Source organism: Heloderma suspectum, chromosome 4 (assembly GCF_057233095.1).
Source record: "Heloderma suspectum isolate Gila_16-S chromosome 4, 16-S_ref, whole genome shotgun sequence".
Classification (NCBI taxonomy): domain Eukaryota; kingdom Metazoa; phylum Chordata; class Lepidosauria; order Squamata; family Helodermatidae; genus Heloderma; species Heloderma suspectum.
In genome coordinates this window covers 67,243,102-67,264,350 of record NC_139461.1, presented here as the reverse complement: position 1 = coordinate 67,264,350, position 21,249 = coordinate 67,243,102, and the positions used below count along the sequence as shown (strand labels likewise).

The 21,249-nt window shown below is 43.0% G+C and overlaps 1 protein-coding gene across 1 annotated transcript; it reads right to left on the bottom strand.

Moving 5' to 3' along the window:
* Positions 1–991: 991 nt before the first annotated feature.
* On the bottom strand, positions 992–20,917 carry OPRK1 (opioid receptor kappa 1). Its single transcript, XM_084848076.1, has 3 exons — positions 20,664–20,917; positions 4,427–4,779; positions 992–1,524 (listed from the first exon to the last, which is right to left on the bottom strand). The coding sequence occupies exons 1-3, from the start codon at positions 20,915–20,917 to the stop codon at positions 992–994; spliced, it is 1,140 nt and encodes a 379-aa protein (XP_084704202.1).
* Between the last annotated feature and the right edge of the window lie 332 nt (positions 20,918–21,249).

The following is a 21,249-nucleotide window of genomic DNA, read 5'->3' as shown; positions in this document are numbered from 1 at the left end:
TTCTGCCCGGTATTGTCTACTTTGACTGCCAGTAGCATTCCAGAATCTCTAGCAGAGGCCTTTCCCATCACCTTCTTCCTAGACTTTTTTTGCTGGAGGTACCAGGGACTGAACCACTAAGCTATAGTTCCTCCCAGCTGGGCTTCCTAGAGAAGCAAGGAAGTTGAGATATAATAATTCACACAACCCATTCGTGCAATAATTATATTGTATCATGTATGGTTCCCCTGGGATGAATCTCTGTTAACTGCACATAGTAAAAGCGCTATATTCATAGTAAAACTGCTAGGCGTTTTAGCTGATCAGCATATCAAGTAATAGATGCCAATCATCATAGAAAGCGTGATTGTGTGAATCCAGCTTTGGCATCCTAGAAAAGCTCCCAGATTGTTTCAACAGAAGACTAGATTCTGTAATTCGCTACACAATTCATGGTCATATGTCTAAAAATATGCTTTTCACTCCATGAATATAAGGAAATACTGATTTTGCAGTTCTGGCAGATTTGATAGGCTTCAAATTGACTGACAGTGTTCATTGTAACATAGTACAGTAAAATAAGATCCTTAGTCCTTAATTCATTTTTCATCAGTCACTAAAAGCCACATTTTAGCTTCCATATGGCATCTAAATAGGAACAGAAAGCAGCTGCTAAATGGGAGCAGAAAGCAGAAAAAACTTGCTACTTCCCTTGCTATAAAGACCTCAGCACTGTAAAGGGCTTTTCCTTCTTCTGCCCAAAATGGATATTTTGCTATGTACAAAGATCTGTTGTTAATACTATCCAAAAATTGATAATCAGTGAACATATGTGAGGAACGAAAGACTTATCAGCGGTAGCCATATTTCAGTTCAGTCTGTGGGAGTTCTTACATATTATCAAATCTGTCTATGATTGTCCATTTCACACTGCAGTTGTTATTTGAGTTAGTCCAAGATCATTGGATTCCTCTCGTCCAGGAGGACAGTAAGATGACATTTCCACGACTAGTCATACCGGCTTGTTTGTACCATCAGCATCCCCAGCATAAGCAGGGTCTTGAATGGTGCTTCGGACTCTGCTGGCACTTTGTCTGTCTGTCTTCATCTTAAAAGGAAAGCAGAAATCTTTGAAACACCGCTTGAAGTTTTCATCCAGAAAAGCATACAGGATGGGATTTAGACTGCTATTGGTGTAGCCCAATGCAATGCAGAAGTAATAGCTAGAAATGGCTGCAGTGCTGTGTGATACGTCCCCAAGAGCCTCAACCAGCACAAAGATGTGGATTGGGGTCCAACAGATAACGAAAACTGCAACCACAACAAGAACCAATCTGGTGATGCGACGGAGGTTTCGGTCTTTTTCTCGAGATCCAGACAGAAGTCGCACACTCTTCAAGCGCAGAATCATCAGAGTATAACAAATAACTATAATTAGCACTGGGATGATAAATGCAAAAACAAAGACACAGATTTTCATAAAGATGTCCCACCAGACATAGTCATTGTCTGGAAACTGCAAAGAACACTCGGTACTGCCTGTATCTGTAAATAAAAGGGCCAATAAGAAAACACATGAATTAAGTTAAGCTAACAGTTCTACAGTAAAAGATAGAATAGGTTTTATTATTTAAAAATGGTGTCATTCCAAGATGTGCCATATTGCATAGTTAGACTCAAGCACTGCAGGGCTTGATCAAGAGAAACCCTACTATCTTTTTTTATTTATTTTTGGATTGGCAATCACTGTTTTTATGGAACTTTCATTGAATATGTATTTGTTGAATTTCCACTGTATCTCTTCTGTATAGTTTTTCTCTTGTAAAACTATGCAGAGAGTTGAGAGGGTTCCACCCTTAAAGGTGGCCTAGAAATAATTTTAAATAAATAAACATTACATAAATACCATGCCAGGCACCAGTTCTCTTCTCCTCCTCCACTACTCCTTGGCTGAATCTACACATAGCAGTTATATGTGTATCATACTGTTATCATAACTATTGGTGCCCATTGGTGTCATATGTACCAATAGTTATGATAATGGTATGACAACGGTATAACAGCTATGTGTAGTTTCAGCCCTTGTCCTGCCCTACCCTCCACTAGGCATAGAAAACTACAAGCAATTCAGATCAAGAGAATTAAGTGACCTGGAAAAGCCAATCTGATGCCATGGTCTAATTTATAGATCCAGATCTGCTAGACTTCATCAGCCCACTCAATTCATTGCTTCTGAAGACCACTGGGCTATTCCTCAGCACTTCCATACTACTTCCCTTCTCCTCTCCTTGCTGGCCAATTGTCTGCCAATGCCCTCTCTGTCCCAGGACCTGCTGCCTCTCAAATGAGGATAGGGGGTTAGGGTTGGCCCTTACTAGCCCTTACTAGTAGTCAGGCCAAGGCACCTGACAGTTGGTGACTTTGGCTATATATATATATTAAATCAGAATGTGATATACCATGTAAAAACAGAGGGTGAAATCCAGTTAGGTAGTTCTGCTGATGGAACTGGATCAGCAGAATTTGCTGATTCATCAGCAGAACTGGGAGGGGACAAATCCCCCTCCCTCTTTCAGCCCCCCACATTTCCTCAAAATCTCCTCTGGAGGGCTGGGAGGGTCCTCCAGAGCAAATATGCAGGGGGAGATGCAGGGGGAAGGAGAGAGGAAGAAAGTCCTGTCACGCAAGTGGAAGCGTGTTCTCGTGAAATTGGATTCCACCCAGAAATTCAAATAGAACAGCAAAAGATGGGGCATTAAATAGTAGGGTGCACTGAACATTTGGTCTGGACTCTACTCAGGACACAGAAAATTCAGATTAAATGGAAGCTCCCTCCATCCCCCCTCTCCCCAATGTGAGGTCAAATATAGTGGGCTTTGCAAGATGTTTTGTGAGATGTTTTCCCAATTTAGTGCAAACAGAGATAGAATTTTGCACAATCATGCACAAGAAATACTTTGTTCACATGAAATAGTCATGAAAGCAGGGTAGCCCTGCCTCCTTGGGACCCTTTACACCAGTGCAAAGTCCACTGTGTGACAGAAAGTGACTTTAAGGGTCCATCCTTTCTAACTGCAACTGCTGATCCACAGTTCATTCTGCAACTTATTCAACTCTGTGCTTCAAGTTTGCTGTTACTGCTGATTTTAGTGGATGAACCTAAGCATGACCTTGCAAATGTATTTCAAATAGGGAGTCTATTGTCTCTACCTACAGGCAATTCTGCACCTCTCTAATGAACTGGAGCTCTTTCAATTACAGTGGTTGGAAAGAGAAGCACTGGCTTTTAGAGGGATGGTTCTGTAAGTAATGAGGAAGAACAGCTGAGAGTGGAGATGCATGATTTACACTGATGAGAAATCTATGGTGCAGGAGAAAGAAAGAAAAAATTCTGTGGAGTACAATATTATTCCAGCCCACTTGATTGAAAGGATGGCCTAACAGGCAGTACTCCTTTGCAACAAATTATGTCTTTTGCTGTTCATTAAAAAACAAGAAAAACATGGGCCAGATGATGTAAGAGTGGTGGGGCTTCACCCCCAAAGCCCCGCCCTCTCCCTGCCATGATCTGGTTCCTCCCCCGCCCTGCTTTGCTTTTCTCCATGCAGCAAGAGGCTCTGTCCTGACCGAGATGACAAACTGCACAAGAATGGACTCAGCTGGCACTTAGAGGAGCCACTCCTAGCACCTGCTGAATCCTTTTCTCTCTTCACACACAGAGAGGCATGGAGCTCCAATTGGAAATGCACTAAGAGGGATCCCCAGTGTTATCTCTGATCACTGTTTGGTGATAACAGTGGGAAGTTGGCTTCACACACCACTCATTATCCCCAACTGAGAAGGGAGTGGTGTGCAGGGAAATCCCAGCTGTTTTGTCTGAGAATTGATCGGAGATAACAGTGAGGATTCCTCCAGGGGCAGAGCTGGGCTTCCTTACTCCTGGAGGAATCTAAGGGGCTCCATGAGTCAGATGGGGAACCTCCACAGGCCAGATGAGCCCCATGGGGCAGAAGTTCCCTGTCCCTAATCTACAGGATGTAATGTGTGGTATAAATCCCATGTAGAATACCCACATTGTATGACACATCTCTACACCACTTCCAGATGTATCTGATGATGGCCTGGAAACTCTCCACCCAAAATGGGCAGTCCACATAGCAATCTGCTCATTTTGGCTGCTGCATGGACAGTCAGACAGTAACACTATTTCCAGCTTCCTCTGTGTGGCTGGGCCAAGTCTTGCTTTGCTATCTGTAACTAATGTGGTGACCTAATAGATAGACTTGGACATATTTTAGAAGTAGTGTGGTATACTGAAGTGCAGGGACGCCCAACCTATGGTTCCCTTCACCTGTCTGGCAGCATGCTAGCATGAATCTGGCTTCTGAAACAATTGCATTAGGCCAAAGGGCAATCAAGACATGCAATGGACAGAGCCTGTACTCACCTTCCCTGACCTTGGTGCCTCCAAGGACTATGGCCGATATGCCAACTGATGAGGATAAGAGCCAGATACAGATGTTGATGATCTTTGCCTTCAGAGGTGTACGGAAGTCCAGAGCCTTCACAGGATGGCAGACAGCAATGTACCGGTCAACACTCATCATGGTCAGTGTGAATATGCTGGTGAACATATTGTAGTAGTCAATGGAAATAACTATTTTACACAATGCATCCCCAAATGGCCAAGAGTTCATTAAGTACTCGGTACTTTGGAAAGGCATTGTTGTGGTAACCAGGGCATCTGCCAGAGCCAGATTAAAAATATAAATGTTGGTTGCTGTCTTCATCTTTGTGTATCTGGAACACAAGAGGAAACTAATAATAATAATAATAATAATAATAATAATAATAATTTCATTTATTATATTTCTATACTGTCCCATAGCCAAAGCTGTCTGGGTGGTTCACAAAAATTAAAAAAACATTAAAATACATTACATAAAATATAAAAACCATTCACATAAGGACATAAAATAGATCTCACACACAACAAGAACATATATCTATAAGAATTTAAAGCAATCAGCCAGAGATTATCCAGCACCTGATTTAAAAAAAAGAAACCACCTCATCATATGCTGCCAAATGCCTGAGAAAAGAGAAATAATAATAATAATAATACCCACAATTCAGTTCAGTATGGAGAATATTCTGAAAAGGCTATTTAACTGGGTTGTAATAGGGGTGTGTGAGAAATAGGTGCTTTCTGTGAAAGCTTTCGCACACAAATATTCAAGTAACCCCCCTTTCAGTGATTTTTAGGTGGAGTGCACTAACAGGGGTGAAAGTATTTTCCTGTTGTGTGGAGCCCATGGGAAAGGAGCACATCCCTGAATTTCCAGGGCAAGTGGGTGAAGTTCCCTGCCTGTCCATGTAGCACTTCAGCAGTTTCACTGTCTACCTCAGAAATGCAGAGGAGGAGATAAATTCCTGCCTCCCTCATCCCTGCACTCCCACCAAAAGACAATGCTTCCTTTTTTGCCCTCAGTGATGATGCTATATATAGCCACATCTGAGTGGCTGCATTGTCCTATCTGAGACTTAATCCAAAGGAAAAGACAATGGGTTGGATCAAGCCTTAGTCAGTCATACTTAGAGGACTCAATATAACTTAAGTTAGTCATGATTAACATAAGCCCCATCAATTTTAATGAGAACACTTGAAGTATTACTGAGGGTAGATCCAACACAGTGTGTTGATTATTTGTGTTTGTTTATAATTCAGAAAAATAATGGGGTGAGGGTGCCCTTGTAAGGAAAGCAAAGATGTTGTAATTATATTCTTTGATTTTATTTTTGTATCCTTTTACATTTTTCTGATATGTACATTGCTGGACTGATTGTTGGTTTTATGCTGTTAGCTCCTCTGGATGTAACTTGTTACAAGAAAACAGGGTATAAGTAGGTAGGTAAGTAAGTATAAATAAAATCATCATCATCTAACTCACTACTTGATCCCTGATGGGCTGGAAAGATGCAGTGTGTGAGAAGAAAACTGTGCTGGAGGAAAAGCAGAGGGAGGAACATTGTAGCTGCAACAACAATGAGGGGAAATCTTTAAATAAAGTATATTTGTGGTTTCAGGGGACATTTCACACTTCCTGCAAGACCACTTTTCACCCCCAATTTTTTGGCAGGAGAAAAATTGGAGCAGCTTTAGGCAGGCTATCATTTCTACTTTAAAACCAGAAGTATTGACATTTGCCAAGGCTTGAATTGCAATCTGTATATTCTATTAGGTCCTTTCACTGATTTATTGTTACATTGCTGTGTTACAAACTAAATTTTACTTGCCACAGGCAGAACTGAATTGATGACTGATTTTAATTAGATTATGCAAATTAGTCAAGCTATCATAAAGCTGCTAGATTTATTTTCACCCAATAAAATCAAACAACAGCTAAACCAGGATATAATTTCCTCTGTTGGTGACAAGTAGACCTTCCCAGCATTTCTCTTCTTTATAGGAACCTTTGGGAGTTATTAAGGAAGCACTTACCATCATCCTGTCTGCATTTAGTGGCATAAAACAATATTCATTATTATTGCTGCATGATCTAAATTGAACAAGAAGAAAAGGTTTCTTCTTCCAACAAGAAGAAAAGGTGGAAGACAACAGAAGAAGCCAATGTGGCTTCACAAAAAGCTTAGGGATGACCTGAAAACAAAAAAGGACACATATAAGAAGTGGAAAGAAGGCCAAGTAACAAAGGAAGAGTACAGGCAGGTAGCACAGAATTGCAGGGATGGCGTCAGGAAGGCTAAAGCGGAGAACGAGGTGAGGTTAGCGAGGGATGCTAAAAACAACAAAAAGGCTTTCTTCAGCTACGTGCATAGTAAAAGGCAGAGGAAAGAAATGGTTGTTCAGCTATTAAATAAGGATGGCAAAATGATAACAGATGACAAAGAAAAGGCAGAGGTGCTCAATTCCTACTTTGGCTCAGTCTTCTCCCAAAAGAGGGTCTATGACCCCCCTGGCAAAGGCGAAGTACAGGCTGAAGGGGCAGGATTGCAGCTTGAGATCGACAGGCATATGGTCAAGGAACACCTCATTACTTTGAATGAGTTCAAATCTCCAGGGCCAGATGAACTGCATCCTAGAGTAATAAAGGAACTGGCAGAAGAACTCTCAGAACTGCTGTCTATTCTCTTTGAGAAATCATGGAGGACCGGGGAAGTGCCAGATGACTGGAGGAGGGCTAACGTTGTCCCTATCTTCAAAAAGGGTAAAAAGGAGGAACCTGGGAACTACAGACCAGTCAGTCTGACATCAATCCCTGGGAAAATTCTGGAGCAGATCATAAAGCATCTTCCATCTGGAAGCACCTTGACAACAATGCCGTGATTACTCGAAGCCAACATGGATTTGTCAAAAACAAGTCCTGCCAGACAAATCTGATCTCATTTTTTGATCAAGTCACCTCCCTTGTAGACCGTGGGAATGCTGTAGACATCATATACCTCGACTTCAGCAAAGCTTTCGACAAAGTGCCCCATGATATCCTGATGAGCAAACTAGCTCGAAGTGGGCTAGATGAAACAACGATCATGTGGATCCACAGTTGGCTACAGAATCGGACTCAAAGAGTGCTTATCAATGGGACCTTCTCAAGCTGGGGAGAGGTAACGAGTGGGGTACCGCAGGGCTCAGTCCTGGGCCCAGTGCTCTTCAACATTTTTATTAATGACTTGGAGGAGGAGGTGCAGGGAATGCTGATCAAATTTGCAGATGACACAAAATTGGGAGGGATAGCTAATACTTTGGAAGACAGAAACAAAATTCAAAGTGATCTGGATAGACTGGAGTGCTGGGCAGAAAACAACAGAATGGCATTTAATAGGGACAAATGCCAAGTTCTGCACCTAGGAAAAAGAAACCAAATGCACAGTTACAAGATGGGGGATACATGGCTCAACCACACTACGAGCGAGAAGGATCTTGGAATTGTCGTCGATCACAAGCTGAATATGAGCCAACAATGTGATGTGGCTGCAAAAAAGGCAAATGCTATTTTGGGCTGCATTAATAGAAGCATCGCTTCCAAATCCCGGGAAGTACTAGTTCCCCTCTACTCAGCACTGGTTAGGCCTCATCTGGAGTACTGTGTCCAGTTCTGGGCACCACACTTTAAGAAGGATGCAGACAAGCTGGAGAGGGTTCAAAGGAGGGCAACAAAGATGATCAGGGGACTGGAAACAAAGCCCTATGAAGAGAGACTGAAAGAACTGGGCATGTTTAGCCTTGAGAAGAGAAGACTGAGGGGAGATATGATAGCACTCTTCAAGTACTTGAAAGGTTGTCACAGAGAAGAAGGCCAGGATCTCTTCTTGATCATCCCAGAGTGCAGGACACGGAATAATGGGCTCAAGTTACAGGAAGCCAGATTCCGGCTGAACATCAGGAAAAACTTCCTGAGTGTCAGAGCAATACGGCAATGGAACCAATTACCTGGGGAGGTGGTGGGCTCTCCCACACTGGAGGACTTTAAGACGAGGCTGGACAGCCATTTGTCAGGGATGCTCTGACTTGGATTCCTGCATTGAGCAGGGGGTTGGACTCGATGGCCTTGTAGGCCCCTTCCAACCCTACTATTCTATGATTCTATGATTCTATGAACTAATGATGGAGCATTGCCACTCCTATCTGATGATATTTATACATATTTTGGTCTATCATGTTTAGAATATTCACACATGCAAACCATAGCATGTCAGCCACTGTGAGTCAGCACATGTAGGGGCTTCTCCACATGGTAAGTTGTATCGGAGAAACAGTGTTCCCACTCCATACTGTTGGTTTTCCTCCTCACAATTTCTGCTAGTATTTGCCATTTGCATTGGTGAAAACCATTCAGACAGCATGGCTGGTGAGCGTTTCATATAGAAGCTTACTATGTGGAACAGAATGCAGGTTGTTGTATTTCAAGGGGCCACCACATAGTGGGTTGCATGTATGGAACAGACCTCAGATAACAAATTCTTTATCTACTGGACATACTAACAGCACATACTTGCTTGCACTGCACCAAACCAATGCAGTACTAACTCTAAGGGGAGCTGTTTAGTTCTTTAAGGGGCTGATGGAGACACCGAGATATCTAGGTTGTCATCTGCATACTAATTTTAAAGAATCTGGAGATACTATGGAGATGCTTCAATAGTACTGAAGCCTCAATAGTATGCTTCAATACTATTGATGCCTCAATAGTATTTGATGAGTCATGCAGATTTAACAACAAGTTTGAAGACAGGACAAAACTGCTTTCTATGTGCCCAACTTGACAAGTTGAAGTCAACAAGAGATACTTGATCAGATTTCTTGTCTGTATAATGTTAGCATATAGCACCCACAGAGGAACCCAGTTTGAATTGGGATCACACATCTGGGGGATTTAAAGAAATGAGAAAGCTCCAGAAAGTTGCCGACCTCTGTTATCCCATGTAGCTATGCCCTAAGTTAAATTAAGAAGCAAATGGATGTTCTTCTACTCATCGCACGTTCTAGCAGAAGAATGAGGTCCAAGAAGCAGAGATTTCTGGGCACTTTGTCTTCTCCTGTGCCTCTGGGGAAGAAGCTAAGCCAGCCTTCCCCTATCCAGGCCACTCCATATGAGTTGAACTACAACTCCCATCATCCCCAGACAGCATGGCCACCAGGTAAAGGAAGAATGACCTAGACATTTGCTGTTGGAAGTGTAGAATGACCTGCAGAGATTAAAGAGTTGTTGGGAGCTGGGACAAGCAGCTGAAATCTGCATAGATAGAAATGACCAAGTCTTAGGGATCTGCACTGGTCAGATTTTCTGCATGTTGGGCAAAAACCTAGCAGTACAGTACTATGGAAGTCACTCAGGGCAGTCAGTAATAACGAGAGTGAAGCTTCAGCCACAAAGACCCACTCTCTGTTTGAAATCCATCCTGCTCCAGAACTGTCCTAGCTGCAGTGATCCAGAAGCAAACATGCTTTTTCAAAGTCTCTCTACTGGCACAAAGTTTGCACAAAGACAGCAGGTATCTTGACCCCACAAGAAGATAGGCTGTGTTTGGACCATCATGTATGTGATATAGCAGGAGTGGAACATCAAGAAATAGACATGAATGGGTTTGTTTTATTATTAGGAATAATGGTGTTTTGTGGACTGCGTAAGGAAATCAGTTTGGTTTTCAAATCTGCAGTGAAATTGGGTTGTAATTTTGTGCATACTTATATCTAAATTGTTTTAGATATATGTTGTTGTGTGTGTTATTTGTTTTATGTCATAATGTGAATGGTTTTTATATTTTATATAATGTATTTTAATGGTTTTTAATTTTTGTGAACTACCCAGAGAACTTCGGCTATGGGGTAATATAGAAATATAATAAATGAAACGAAATGAAACGAAAGCTGCTTAGCCATTGAAATCAAGGAGCAGCAACCTTTTGTGGGTGCCTCTAGAACTGGGCTGCCATGCATTCATAACTGTTGTTAGGCTTATAGTCACCCTTTATAAGTCCAGTTAGAACTGTTATAATTTGCAAACACAGGACAACTTCTATGCCCATCTGTCATATTGGAAAATTCAGTCAGCCATCTTGGAATGAGGAACACATGGTATTCAGAAATGTGTGGGTTCAATGGATGAAAAGCCATGCATGCACATTGCTAAATCTGACACCACTTTGGACACTGGAGGGATTTGAAGGAATCAACCTCCATTCTTAAACTGTAGTGTAAATAGCAGCCTTCAGTCCAGGAGCGGGCAGTCTGCAGCCTGTGGGCCATATGCTGCCCACAGAACCCCTGGCTGACTTTGCCCAAGCCTTCCTTGGCTGGGCAAGGAAGGAGCAGTCGCTTCCCATCTGAGCAGGGAGATGAGGACATTTTGAAAGCTCAGATCTTGATCAGTCAGCACTTTCAAAAGCCTTCCTACCTAGGGGGGTGTCCTGTTCCAGACCGAGCAACAGTCTACAGGGCTCAGTAGCAGGCAGCAAAGCAACAAGGCAGGCCAGGTGCTGCAGCACCCAGGAGAGCTCCTAGTGAGCAACTTCCATCATTGAGGTCTGAAACCAAACTGAAGTCTTCTATGCTACAGTCCCAGACTCCCCACTTTCCTGCAAAATGGAAGCCGTAAAGGGACAGGCCTCTGACCTGTAGCATAGCTCTCCTCCATCTCTCCAAGAGCTCATGCTGCCGGCACTGGTGCCTCAGTTCCATGGAATGTAGGACTCTTGTAGAAGGGGGGGGGTGCTGGTCCGGTGCTGGGACTAGGCTCGGGGGTCTCTGGAAGCTCAGGGGTCGGGGGTCTCTGGCAGTTCTGCAGTGGTGCTTGGACCTGGAGTTTCTTCACTGCTTCTTCAGCCTCAGTCCATGTCACTTCTGGAGTCCTGTGTCATGACAGTGGGGAGGAGTTGGCTACCTCCCCAGCCAAGCACAGAAAGCACAGAGCACTATGACAGCATGGATCCCACTGGATTACAAATTGCAACCATTTTCCTTAATTAAAACTATATACAAAAACACCATTATGATTAATCGTCACACTTAAGGATGGCGACAGCTCGTTCAAATTAGTGTCTTTGTCAATATTTGGAAAGCGTAATGATGAATGTCTCTTCATACAGTAGCATCTTCTGAAGAAGAAGCCATTTGCCAGAACCACAACAAAAAACCAGTGTGGCCAGTGAGAGCCAGTGTGGTGTAGTGGCAAGAGTGTTGGACTAGGAGCTGGGAGATCCGGGTTCTAGTCCCCACTCAGCCATGGAAGCTCACTGGGTGACTTTGGGCCAGTCACACACTCTCAGCCCAACCTACTTCACAGGGTTGTTGTTGTGAGGATAAAATGGAGAGGAGGAGGATAATGTAAGCCGCCTTGGGTTCCTCGCAAGAGGAAAAAAGGTGGGATATAAATGCAATAATAAATAAAAATAAAAAATAAAAAACAAGAGCATGCAAACAAGAATTATAGGATTTCATTCACATCCAAATGAAACCTCTGGCTAGTGTGGGTTAACCAGATACCAATCCAAAAGATGGTTCATTTACTTCAGTGATGGATAGCCTGTAGCCTATGGACCACATCTGGCCTCCGCTGCTCTTAGTGTGGCCTGGGAAGCCTCATCTACTTTTACCTGGAGAAGACCTGTGTTCCAGCACTGCTGTTTGCAATGCCAAGAAAGCAATCCCAACTGGGGTCACTGGGGCAGGGGAAGATGCTTTAGTCTCTCCTCCTTTGCTGCTGAGACCATTGTCCCCCCCCCCCAGTAAAAGTGGTGGGAAAACAGCCGTCTTAGAGGGGATCACTGGGTGACAGGAGTCTTTAGCCTCCTGCCTCCTCAGCAATCCTGGCACTGCCATGATTGCTGCTCCCCTGCTGCTAATATTTTTTTATTATTATTATTATTTATTTATTCATTCATTCATTCATTTTATTTCTATACCACCCAATAGCCAAAGCTCTCTGGGCTGTTCACAAAAATTGTAGTGGACTTGGAGGGGATTGCTGGAAATGGGAGAGGGTTTAACCTCCCGGCCGCCACCACCACCCCAGCAGTCCCATCTCAGTGGTCAGGGAGGGGAAGTTTAAATCTCCCCATCCCTGCCCACTCAAATGTGAGTGGCTGGGGGAAGACTCTGTGTGCGTGTGCATGTGTGTGTGCATGTGTGTGTGTATGCACACAGTCATACAGCCCCTGACCCTACCATTGCATGTAGCCCTTAGGGCCAGAAAGGATGCCCAGCCTTGTTTTACATTAAGATGCTTACATCCAGTAGCTCATGTCAAGTCTCCATTCTAGCTACCAGATCACATGGAGAAAGTGCTAACTCATGTACAGTTGCACTAGAGATGGCCAGTGTTCCCTCACTTGTCTCATAAATAAGCCTGGGCTATTTCCCTACTTTGGGGAAAATAGCTTGGCTTATTTCTGAGCCAATCTCATGCAAGTTCAGGGGGATGTTGCCCACCTCTAGTTCAACTATGCATGAGGAGGGATTTCTCCATGTGAGTAACAGCCGTGATAAAGCAGGCTTCCCTAGGGTGCAGAGTGAGCCCTATACTCATACAGTAGTACACATGTAGGTTCTGTTCTAACCTTCAATTGAACATGCATAAGCTGGCACAGGGGGAATCAGTGGGCATGATCCTTCCACCCTCTCCCTGTGTGCCTTTGGTGTATACATTCAGACCATCTGAAAGGGGCCTTTGTCATTTTGTTTATAAAGTAAAAAAGCCCCAAACATTTTAGCCCTTCCTTGCAGGGAAGGTGATGCTGCCCCTTGATAAGTTCCAGATGCAATCCTATGTATTTTTAGATGGAAAACACTGACCAGTTGGCATGAGCTGGAGCGGCCAGTGTCCCCTCAGCCCACCTTCATGGTGGGCAGGCAATAATAAGTCCAGATTGGCTCATGACTGGACTGTGGCTTAGAGTCACCCAGCCCCAGACCAGCAGACATTAGCGGAAGTCTTCTGGGACTAGGGGAGGTGCCCACACTTGTCTCAGGTATGTTACCAGCTGAAGACCTTTGTTATTAATTATTACAAGTTGTAATAATTAATAACTACTTGCCTCAAGTTTTAATTCCAGTAACAAAAAGCACATACAGTGTAAACTGAAAAACTAACATTAAGCAACAAATGTTCCCACTCAGGTCAGCTAGAGAGGCCAACATCTGAGGTGTGTTTGGTGGAGAGCATCTTCTGAGGTGTGGCTGGTGAGAGGGCTTTCTCCCTTCCTCAGGGAATCCATGTGGCACCACCCCATGGCATTCCAGCACCAGCTTAAAACATATCTGGGCCCCATCTACACCCAGTTTTTACTCCAGGGCAGGCACAAGTTGAGGTCCCTCATGATAGATGACACAGTCGTGACTTTGCAACCATCTGTGGTTTTCGCCCAGAAAATGCGGACTTCCAAGGAGTCGTTTTGCTGTGATGTTTTTTGTTTGCTATGGGTTTCCCCGCACTTGTGAGCCATCTGTCCCTTCCCCAAACCGATGTCGCATTTTGCAGTGGACATGTAGTCATGAGTAGCGCCTGCATCACTCTGTGATGCCCCTTTACGCCCCCCATCCCTTTGCAGCTACACAGTTACAGAGGCACAGAGGGGCGTTTTCATCTATTTAATCTCACTTTCACATATTTTTGCAGCTTTGTATCTTCGCAACAGTTGCTTTTGGACTCAGTACCCAAGGGCCAGCGGGGGGTCTTGGGGGAGGACCAACATAGCTCCAGCCACCATTTCAGAGTGATAGCTAGGCACATAGCACTCACATTTGTGAGTGCGAACCATCGCGAGAGTCTCAGGCTAGGGAACTGACAGACTGATGGTGTGGAAATGAAGGAGCACGAAACAGCCTCTTTTTACCTAAAAAGGGCCAGAAAGACACAGCAGAGCCCCTCAATTACAAAAGAGCCACTGAAGTCTCACACCCCCACACTCACAGGACTGCACAGCTGCACATTTCAGTATAATAGCAAAAAAAGGGGGGGCTACAGCGAGTCTGTTAGGGAAACGCGCAGTACATTGCGAGTGTATCGCAGGGGATGCTGATTCGAAGCTGCATTGCTGTGCAGTTGCGACAGAGTGGGGGGTCAAAGCGGTGCCATATAGATGGGGCCCTGGTCTCTGGCAGGCTTTTGACCTGACTAGTATTTAATTGTAGTATTAGTATATTGAAATGGTATTTAGTCTATTTAACTGACCTACCTGTTTTTTGAAATTTTTCTCTGCTGCACTTGCTTGCATTTTTTTTTTATTGTTTTAAGGCTCAAAAGTATAAAAATTATTGAATTTTGAAAACTGCATTGGGCAGTCCTAATGATGTGGAAAGGCAAGGCATATGTATTTTGATAAAGTAAATATACTTCAGACACTATTCTTTTTATTAATGGAATATACAGGAATTCCCTAGCATTTTTAAAATAGGGGGTGAGACTAGGCTTCCCCAACCTGCTGCCGTCTAGGTATGATGGACTACAATTCCCATCATGACCAATCACCATACTTGGGATTATAGGAGTTGCAGTCCAACACATCTACAAGAAGGATGAGGAAGGATGGGACAGTATTCAGTACTTCCCATATGTGCTACTGGGGCCTGCCACTACTGTAACAGGAAGCTAGCAGTCCCTGAAGCATTTAGAAATGAACAGAAATGCTTGTTTCCAGAATGGGACAGATTGGCGGAGCCCACAGATGGGAGCTCCTGCTCCGTTAACCTGTACCATTCCATAATGAACATTACCGGCATTGATTTAGGAAGTGCTAGTTCCTGTGTTAATGGCTGGTCCCATGGGCACAATGGAATGAGCAGAGATGTAGCAACAATATTGGATACTGCCCATGGAATAATAGACTGATACCTAGATGGAGGTGTCATGTGTGTGTACGTGTGTGTGTGTGGTGTTGTTGTTATATAAATTCAATTAATATTTCTGTTTCAAAAACATAGCTGTTTTGCATATTCATATGTCAATTTCAATAGGTAAAGATTCTATATTGTGAGTTAAAAAGTTTTTAAAGTTCAAACAATTGTCAGAGTAATGTGTGTGTACTGTTGTAGAATAAGACATTTTACTCAGGATCTCTTAATGCTCATGTAACAGTAGTGTAACTATAGTATACACATGCAGTCGAGGTGCTAAAAGGAGACTTTTCCCACCCTTTTCATATATTCTTATTGCTGAAGGGGGGCTTTTTAAAGCCTGACCCCATGCAAACTCCATATGGGATTGGGCTGTAACTTAAACCAGTGATTGTGAGTACAGCCATATCAGACACATCAGAGAAACAAACCACCTTTTCTCCCATCTAGACTGTATCCATATATAACAGTAAAATGATCCTTCCTAAAGCCATTTTTATATACCTAGAAAATTATGCCTTTCACTGGAGGCTCTCAAGATAATTTGAAAAAGTGGCCATCTTGGAGCTTGACGACTGCCAGTTCTTCTATTTAAATGATATCCTGGGGCAATGGGGACCAGTACTCTGGGGAAATGGATTTGGAATTCCTGGATGAGTCACACTGTGCCTGTGGTAGCCATTACCAGGTGATAATGGCATCATAATGGAAAATTCATAATGTCAAAGCTCCACTTCCGTTGCAAGCTGAAATTTGAGTCCATCCCTGCTACCCCCCAAAATTATGTAAGCTAAAAACATCTCCAGTGAAGACCCTACTGTGTAAAGAGTATGTGTTAAAATTACAGCTGGGCTGAAATGACCTCTCACAATTCTCCACTCTATTTGCGGGCAGAGAAATTAGAGAAACAATTTCACTGAATTTCTCCAAGGGGAAGATAAATTCTCCCAACATTTTCTCCCAGGTTGGGCTCACCATTGGCAGGGGTTGTAGTACAGGTTCTGTCTTTTCTACTAAGGCTTTTTTTCCCCCACTGCTACTGCAAGTGGCAACACTGGCAACTGTGTTGGCACAGTCTGGCCCCCATTTTGCATCCTCCACAATGCAGGTATGAGGGGACTAGTGTTGTATTCAGCTCCAGGGAAGAGGTGGAGCTGGTGCTGTGCCAAAATCTGCCCACAAATTTCCTGACAGTTTTCTTCCCGCATTAAAGAGAATTCTGCCTCACTGTTCTTCCTCATTCTCAGGGAGTTTTACAGCTTATTTTGCATTAATTTTGGTGGTGGTTTTGAGCTTAATCACTATGAGGTGACTGAGGATGGTGTGTGTATTTTTTCTTTCTATTACACATCTCTCTATTGCTCCTCAGCCTCCCAGGCTGCCTGTGCTTCCTGATCTGAAAAAAGCCCCATGGGAGGAATTACCTCATGATGCCTTCCCCTGGGCCATAATTGAAGTGTGGGAAGCTGAGGAAGCTACAGGATGCCAGAGAGATGGTTATACAATGAAAGACAAGACACTCACACACACTGCTCCACCACCTCATAAGTAAGGAAAGCGCAAGAATCCCAAATCCAACTCCTTGAGAATTTCTCCAAATGTTTCTTCTCCTTTGAATTTCTTTTAGAAAGCAATTTCTTTTCTATCAAATTGAATGAGAATGGTCGAAAAAAAATGTGGGAGACATTTTCAGCACAGCACTAGTGTCTTTGTTGACTTTTGATTCAGTATAAGGCAGCTTCATATGTTTGTTTTCGCCCTCCCACTTTCTTTGTGCAGCCACCATCACGAATTCCAGTCTTCTTGTACTCTATCCATTCTTTGTCATCCAGTCAGGGCTCTTACCTTGACCCAAATCACAACTATGTTGCTCAGGTATTCACCCAAGGTAATCAGAGTTAAATATTCCTGCACATGCACTCTTGATGGACAACGAGGAGTAGAACAACACAATAACATAAGAAGAGCAGCTCCCTTATGAGGAACGTTTACAATGTCTTCGACTGTCAAGCTTAGAAAAAAGGTGGGTAAGGGGAGACATGATAGAAGTGTACAAAATTATGCATGATGGTGTGGAGAAAGTGGAGCGGGAGACATTTTTCTCCCTTTCTCATAATTCTAGAACCCGGGGTCATCATCCCACAAAGCTGATTGGTGGGAACTTCAGGACAGATAAAAGGAGGTATTTCTTCACACAGTGCATAAACTATGACATTCACTTCTACAAGATGTAGTGATGGCCACCACTTTGGATGTCCTGAAAAGGGGACTGGACAAATTCATAGAGGAGAAGGCAATCAATGGCTACTAGTCCTGATCACTATATGTTACCTCCAGTATGAGAGGTGGAATGCGTATGTACAGTATACCAGTTGCTGGGGAGCTTTATTTGAAGGGGAGGACAGTCCTCTATTTGAAGGGATGCCAGAGGACCATTCTCCATTGAAGGGCTGTCCTGTCTAATTACAGTTTGCAGACAAAGAAGCTTAAGAACTGTTGCCCATCAACCATGAGCACCTGCACAGCAGGCTGAACCAGCAGGCACACAGGTCAGCTGGTCACAGTTCTCCACAGTGTGGTAAGATGTACTGTATTTCTGTTGAAATTACAATAATTACTTCTAAATTTGCATCTATGCATACTTATTTATTTCTTTGACTTGTACCCTGCCTTTCTACCAAATATGACACTCAAGGCAGCTTACCATCACTAATAAAACTTGAATAAAAATAATAATAAGCAAATACATTAAAACACAATTAAGAAGATGACAACAACAGGGTAAAAAAAGCATCCAGCTCAACAGACCCACTTACATACCAAAGGCCCACTTGAATAAAGCAGTCTTTGCTTGCAGAAGGACAACAGAGAGGAAGTAAACCTTGCATATAAATTAACATATGTAAATGTTATGCAAATCATTGTCCCCTTTTGTCTCTCTTTTTCAGCAATTCACATGTGGCTCGCCTAATGGTGAAACTGACAGGAGATCCGCACACAAATCACTTTCCCACCACTGCTAGCAATGAGGAAACAGCAACCTATATCAGGATCACTGGGATGGATGTGTGCATGCACATGGGGGCCCTGACCCCTGAGCCAGCATCGCATGTGGCCCTCCAACCTATAAGATCAAAAAGCAGGAATGTTAGTATTCCTTATCTTGCCAGTGATGCCTATCAACACTAAAGCAGAACCTACATGCAAGCAAACATGCAAAATGTTATTCAGTTGTCTGCTTAATTCTGTTCTGAAACATTTTTCACTGTTTGTGTATTTCTTTTTTGCCTATTCTGTTCATCAGTCTGGCTTGCTGAGGACTGATACATCAACCTGAGACATGTTTTACCTTCAAACAATCAAACACAGAACAAAACTGTAGGATTTCAGAACTCTGTGACAGACAAGGCCAACGGTTTCAATCATAATGTGAAATAACGCTGGGAATTTTTGTTACTGTCTGCCTGCAAAATTGGTAAAAAGAAAATATTTTTTAAAAAATACAGAGAAAACAAAGAGAAACAGACATGATGTGTGGTATCTCTGATACCAGCATTGTATCACTGTGTACCACAACCAGCATTGTGGTTTTTCTTTAGTTTAAAATAAGTGCTTGGGACTCTGGTTTTGACTTAAGAAGTGCAGGGGGAGGGGATGCTTAACCCACTCCCATCTTTGTCTTGCTCTAAATTACCCCCTGCTGAAGCTTCTATTAGCTCTGCTAGGATGGAACATACTGTAGTTACCTGTACGATGCCTGTTTTTTTCCCAGCAGGGGTGGGAGGATTTTAGAACAAGAAAATGGCATGGGTTGAAAAGTTAAACACCTCTCTCTCAGCACCAGGTTTTCAATCAAAATCAAACCCCACAGTTTTTACTTTGCTTTAAAGTAAAACCAAAACAGCATGCCTGCCCCCAAACTACATGAGATACAATCACAGATTTTCTGCATTACATCGGGTTTTGCCCTGCCACCCAAATATGCCTCATGAATACTGGAAACAAAAGTGCATTTACACATAGGCTTTATATGGAGCACAAACCTTTAATAATGATGATTTTATCAAACCTAAAAGTAATCTTGGATTCAAACCATAAACACACACCTTGATAAATCTAGTGCACTGTGGGAGCAATGTCCATAGATGGATGATTCCCATAAGCTCAAATGAGCTCCCTATCCCCAACCTACAGGGGCATACACAGAGGCACTGTTCGGGGCTGATACCATGAGTGGGAGGTCACTACACACCTCCCATATTCCCTCCCAGTATCTCCTTTCCTTCCACTCAATGCAAGTTACTCATGCACAGGAGCATAAGCAATTTGTATTGAAATGAGAGGGGGCTGGATGGAATGGACCTCGCAGCAATTTCACATTCACTCCAATGACTGCCTGCACGTGTATTTGTGCACACATAGAAGGGGGTAAAACAGGGGTCTATTGAGCTAAGGGAAATCCTCCTTGCACAGGTTCTGTAGGGTGGACTGAATCATACGTCTTAATATTCATAAACTGCATACAGATTTGTTTGTTGTTGTTTTTTAAAAAGAGACACCATTTTCTTTGAAAATGAGAAGTAGGAAAGAAGAAAAAAATATTATAAACACTAGATCTGTGGGCAGTTGGTGTGTGTATGTATGTGATACAGACACACACACACACACACACACACCTATATTTTATATATATATAAAAATTAGTAATAACAGAAAACATTAACTGCTTCTTATCCCTGGGGGGAGCTCCACTCACATATTTCTGCTGTTCTTTCCAACTGCTCAACTACATTGTCCAGCCTGTACAACTTTGAAGTCCGTTTTCTGTTTCAGTTTTCACTAACTATAATCTCACAACCAAATAGATACAGTCTTTGACCAATGCATAAATAGCTATGACTGCATCCATATGGCAGATTCCCCCATGGTTGGTTTAGCTCAGTAATGCCAAACCAGAACTGTGAGGAAATATATCACAAGGAAGAAATGAATACCATATAAAGTGAGATTGTTTCCCCATAACAGTTACTCTTTGGGATTATGCCATCTGCAAGGAAGCACTGATCCTGCTACACACTGCTCTGTTGTTTGGATCTGGCACTCAAAGATCCCTCAACCAGAATTCTAGAACTAGAGCAGAATTGTAGAACTCTCCAGAATTCTAGAATATCCTAGAACTCCAATATCTAAGGGACTCAGCGATTAACCACCAAAGAGCTTTTTTTCCCCTAGTCACCTTTTCTCGTAGTTTATTTCTCCTTCTAGCTATGTGAATTTTCCCTGATAATGAGACCTAAAAGGCCTACCATAAAAACTCCCTCATACCTCTTACCTTATGATGACAAACATGACCAGAGAGTTGCCAACCAAGCCTACCACAAAGACCATGGAGTAGACAGCAGTGATGATTATGGGAATAGCTGGGGAGATGTTGGTGTGATTCTGCTGTAAGTCCTCATACATGCCACTGCTGTTGTTGCCATATTCTGCCCAGTCCACAAGCCAGCTACTGCTTGGAAGTGGACAGGGTCCTGGGGAGCATGTGGGGCCTGGCTCCTCACGAAAAATATATACTGGGGATTCCATGGAGGATTCAGCTTCCAGCCCAGGTATCAAAGATGAAGTGCAAGGAGGAAGATAGGCACAGATGAATAAACTGGAAAAAAAGAAGAGAGTAATAATATACATGTGCAATTGGTGGTGAGATCACTAAAGATGCTAAAGTTGTCATTCCTACAGTTCTGAGCAGCTTCAGAAACATTTTAAGAGGAGAGAACAGGACAGGAAAGAGGGAAGCTCATAGTACTGGCAGGCATTCATAAAAACATAGTTTCAATTACACCACCCTCTAAACAAAACAAAACAAAAACCCTTAATCCACATCCCTGCTGTCCCAAAGTATTTTTGATTTAAACTAA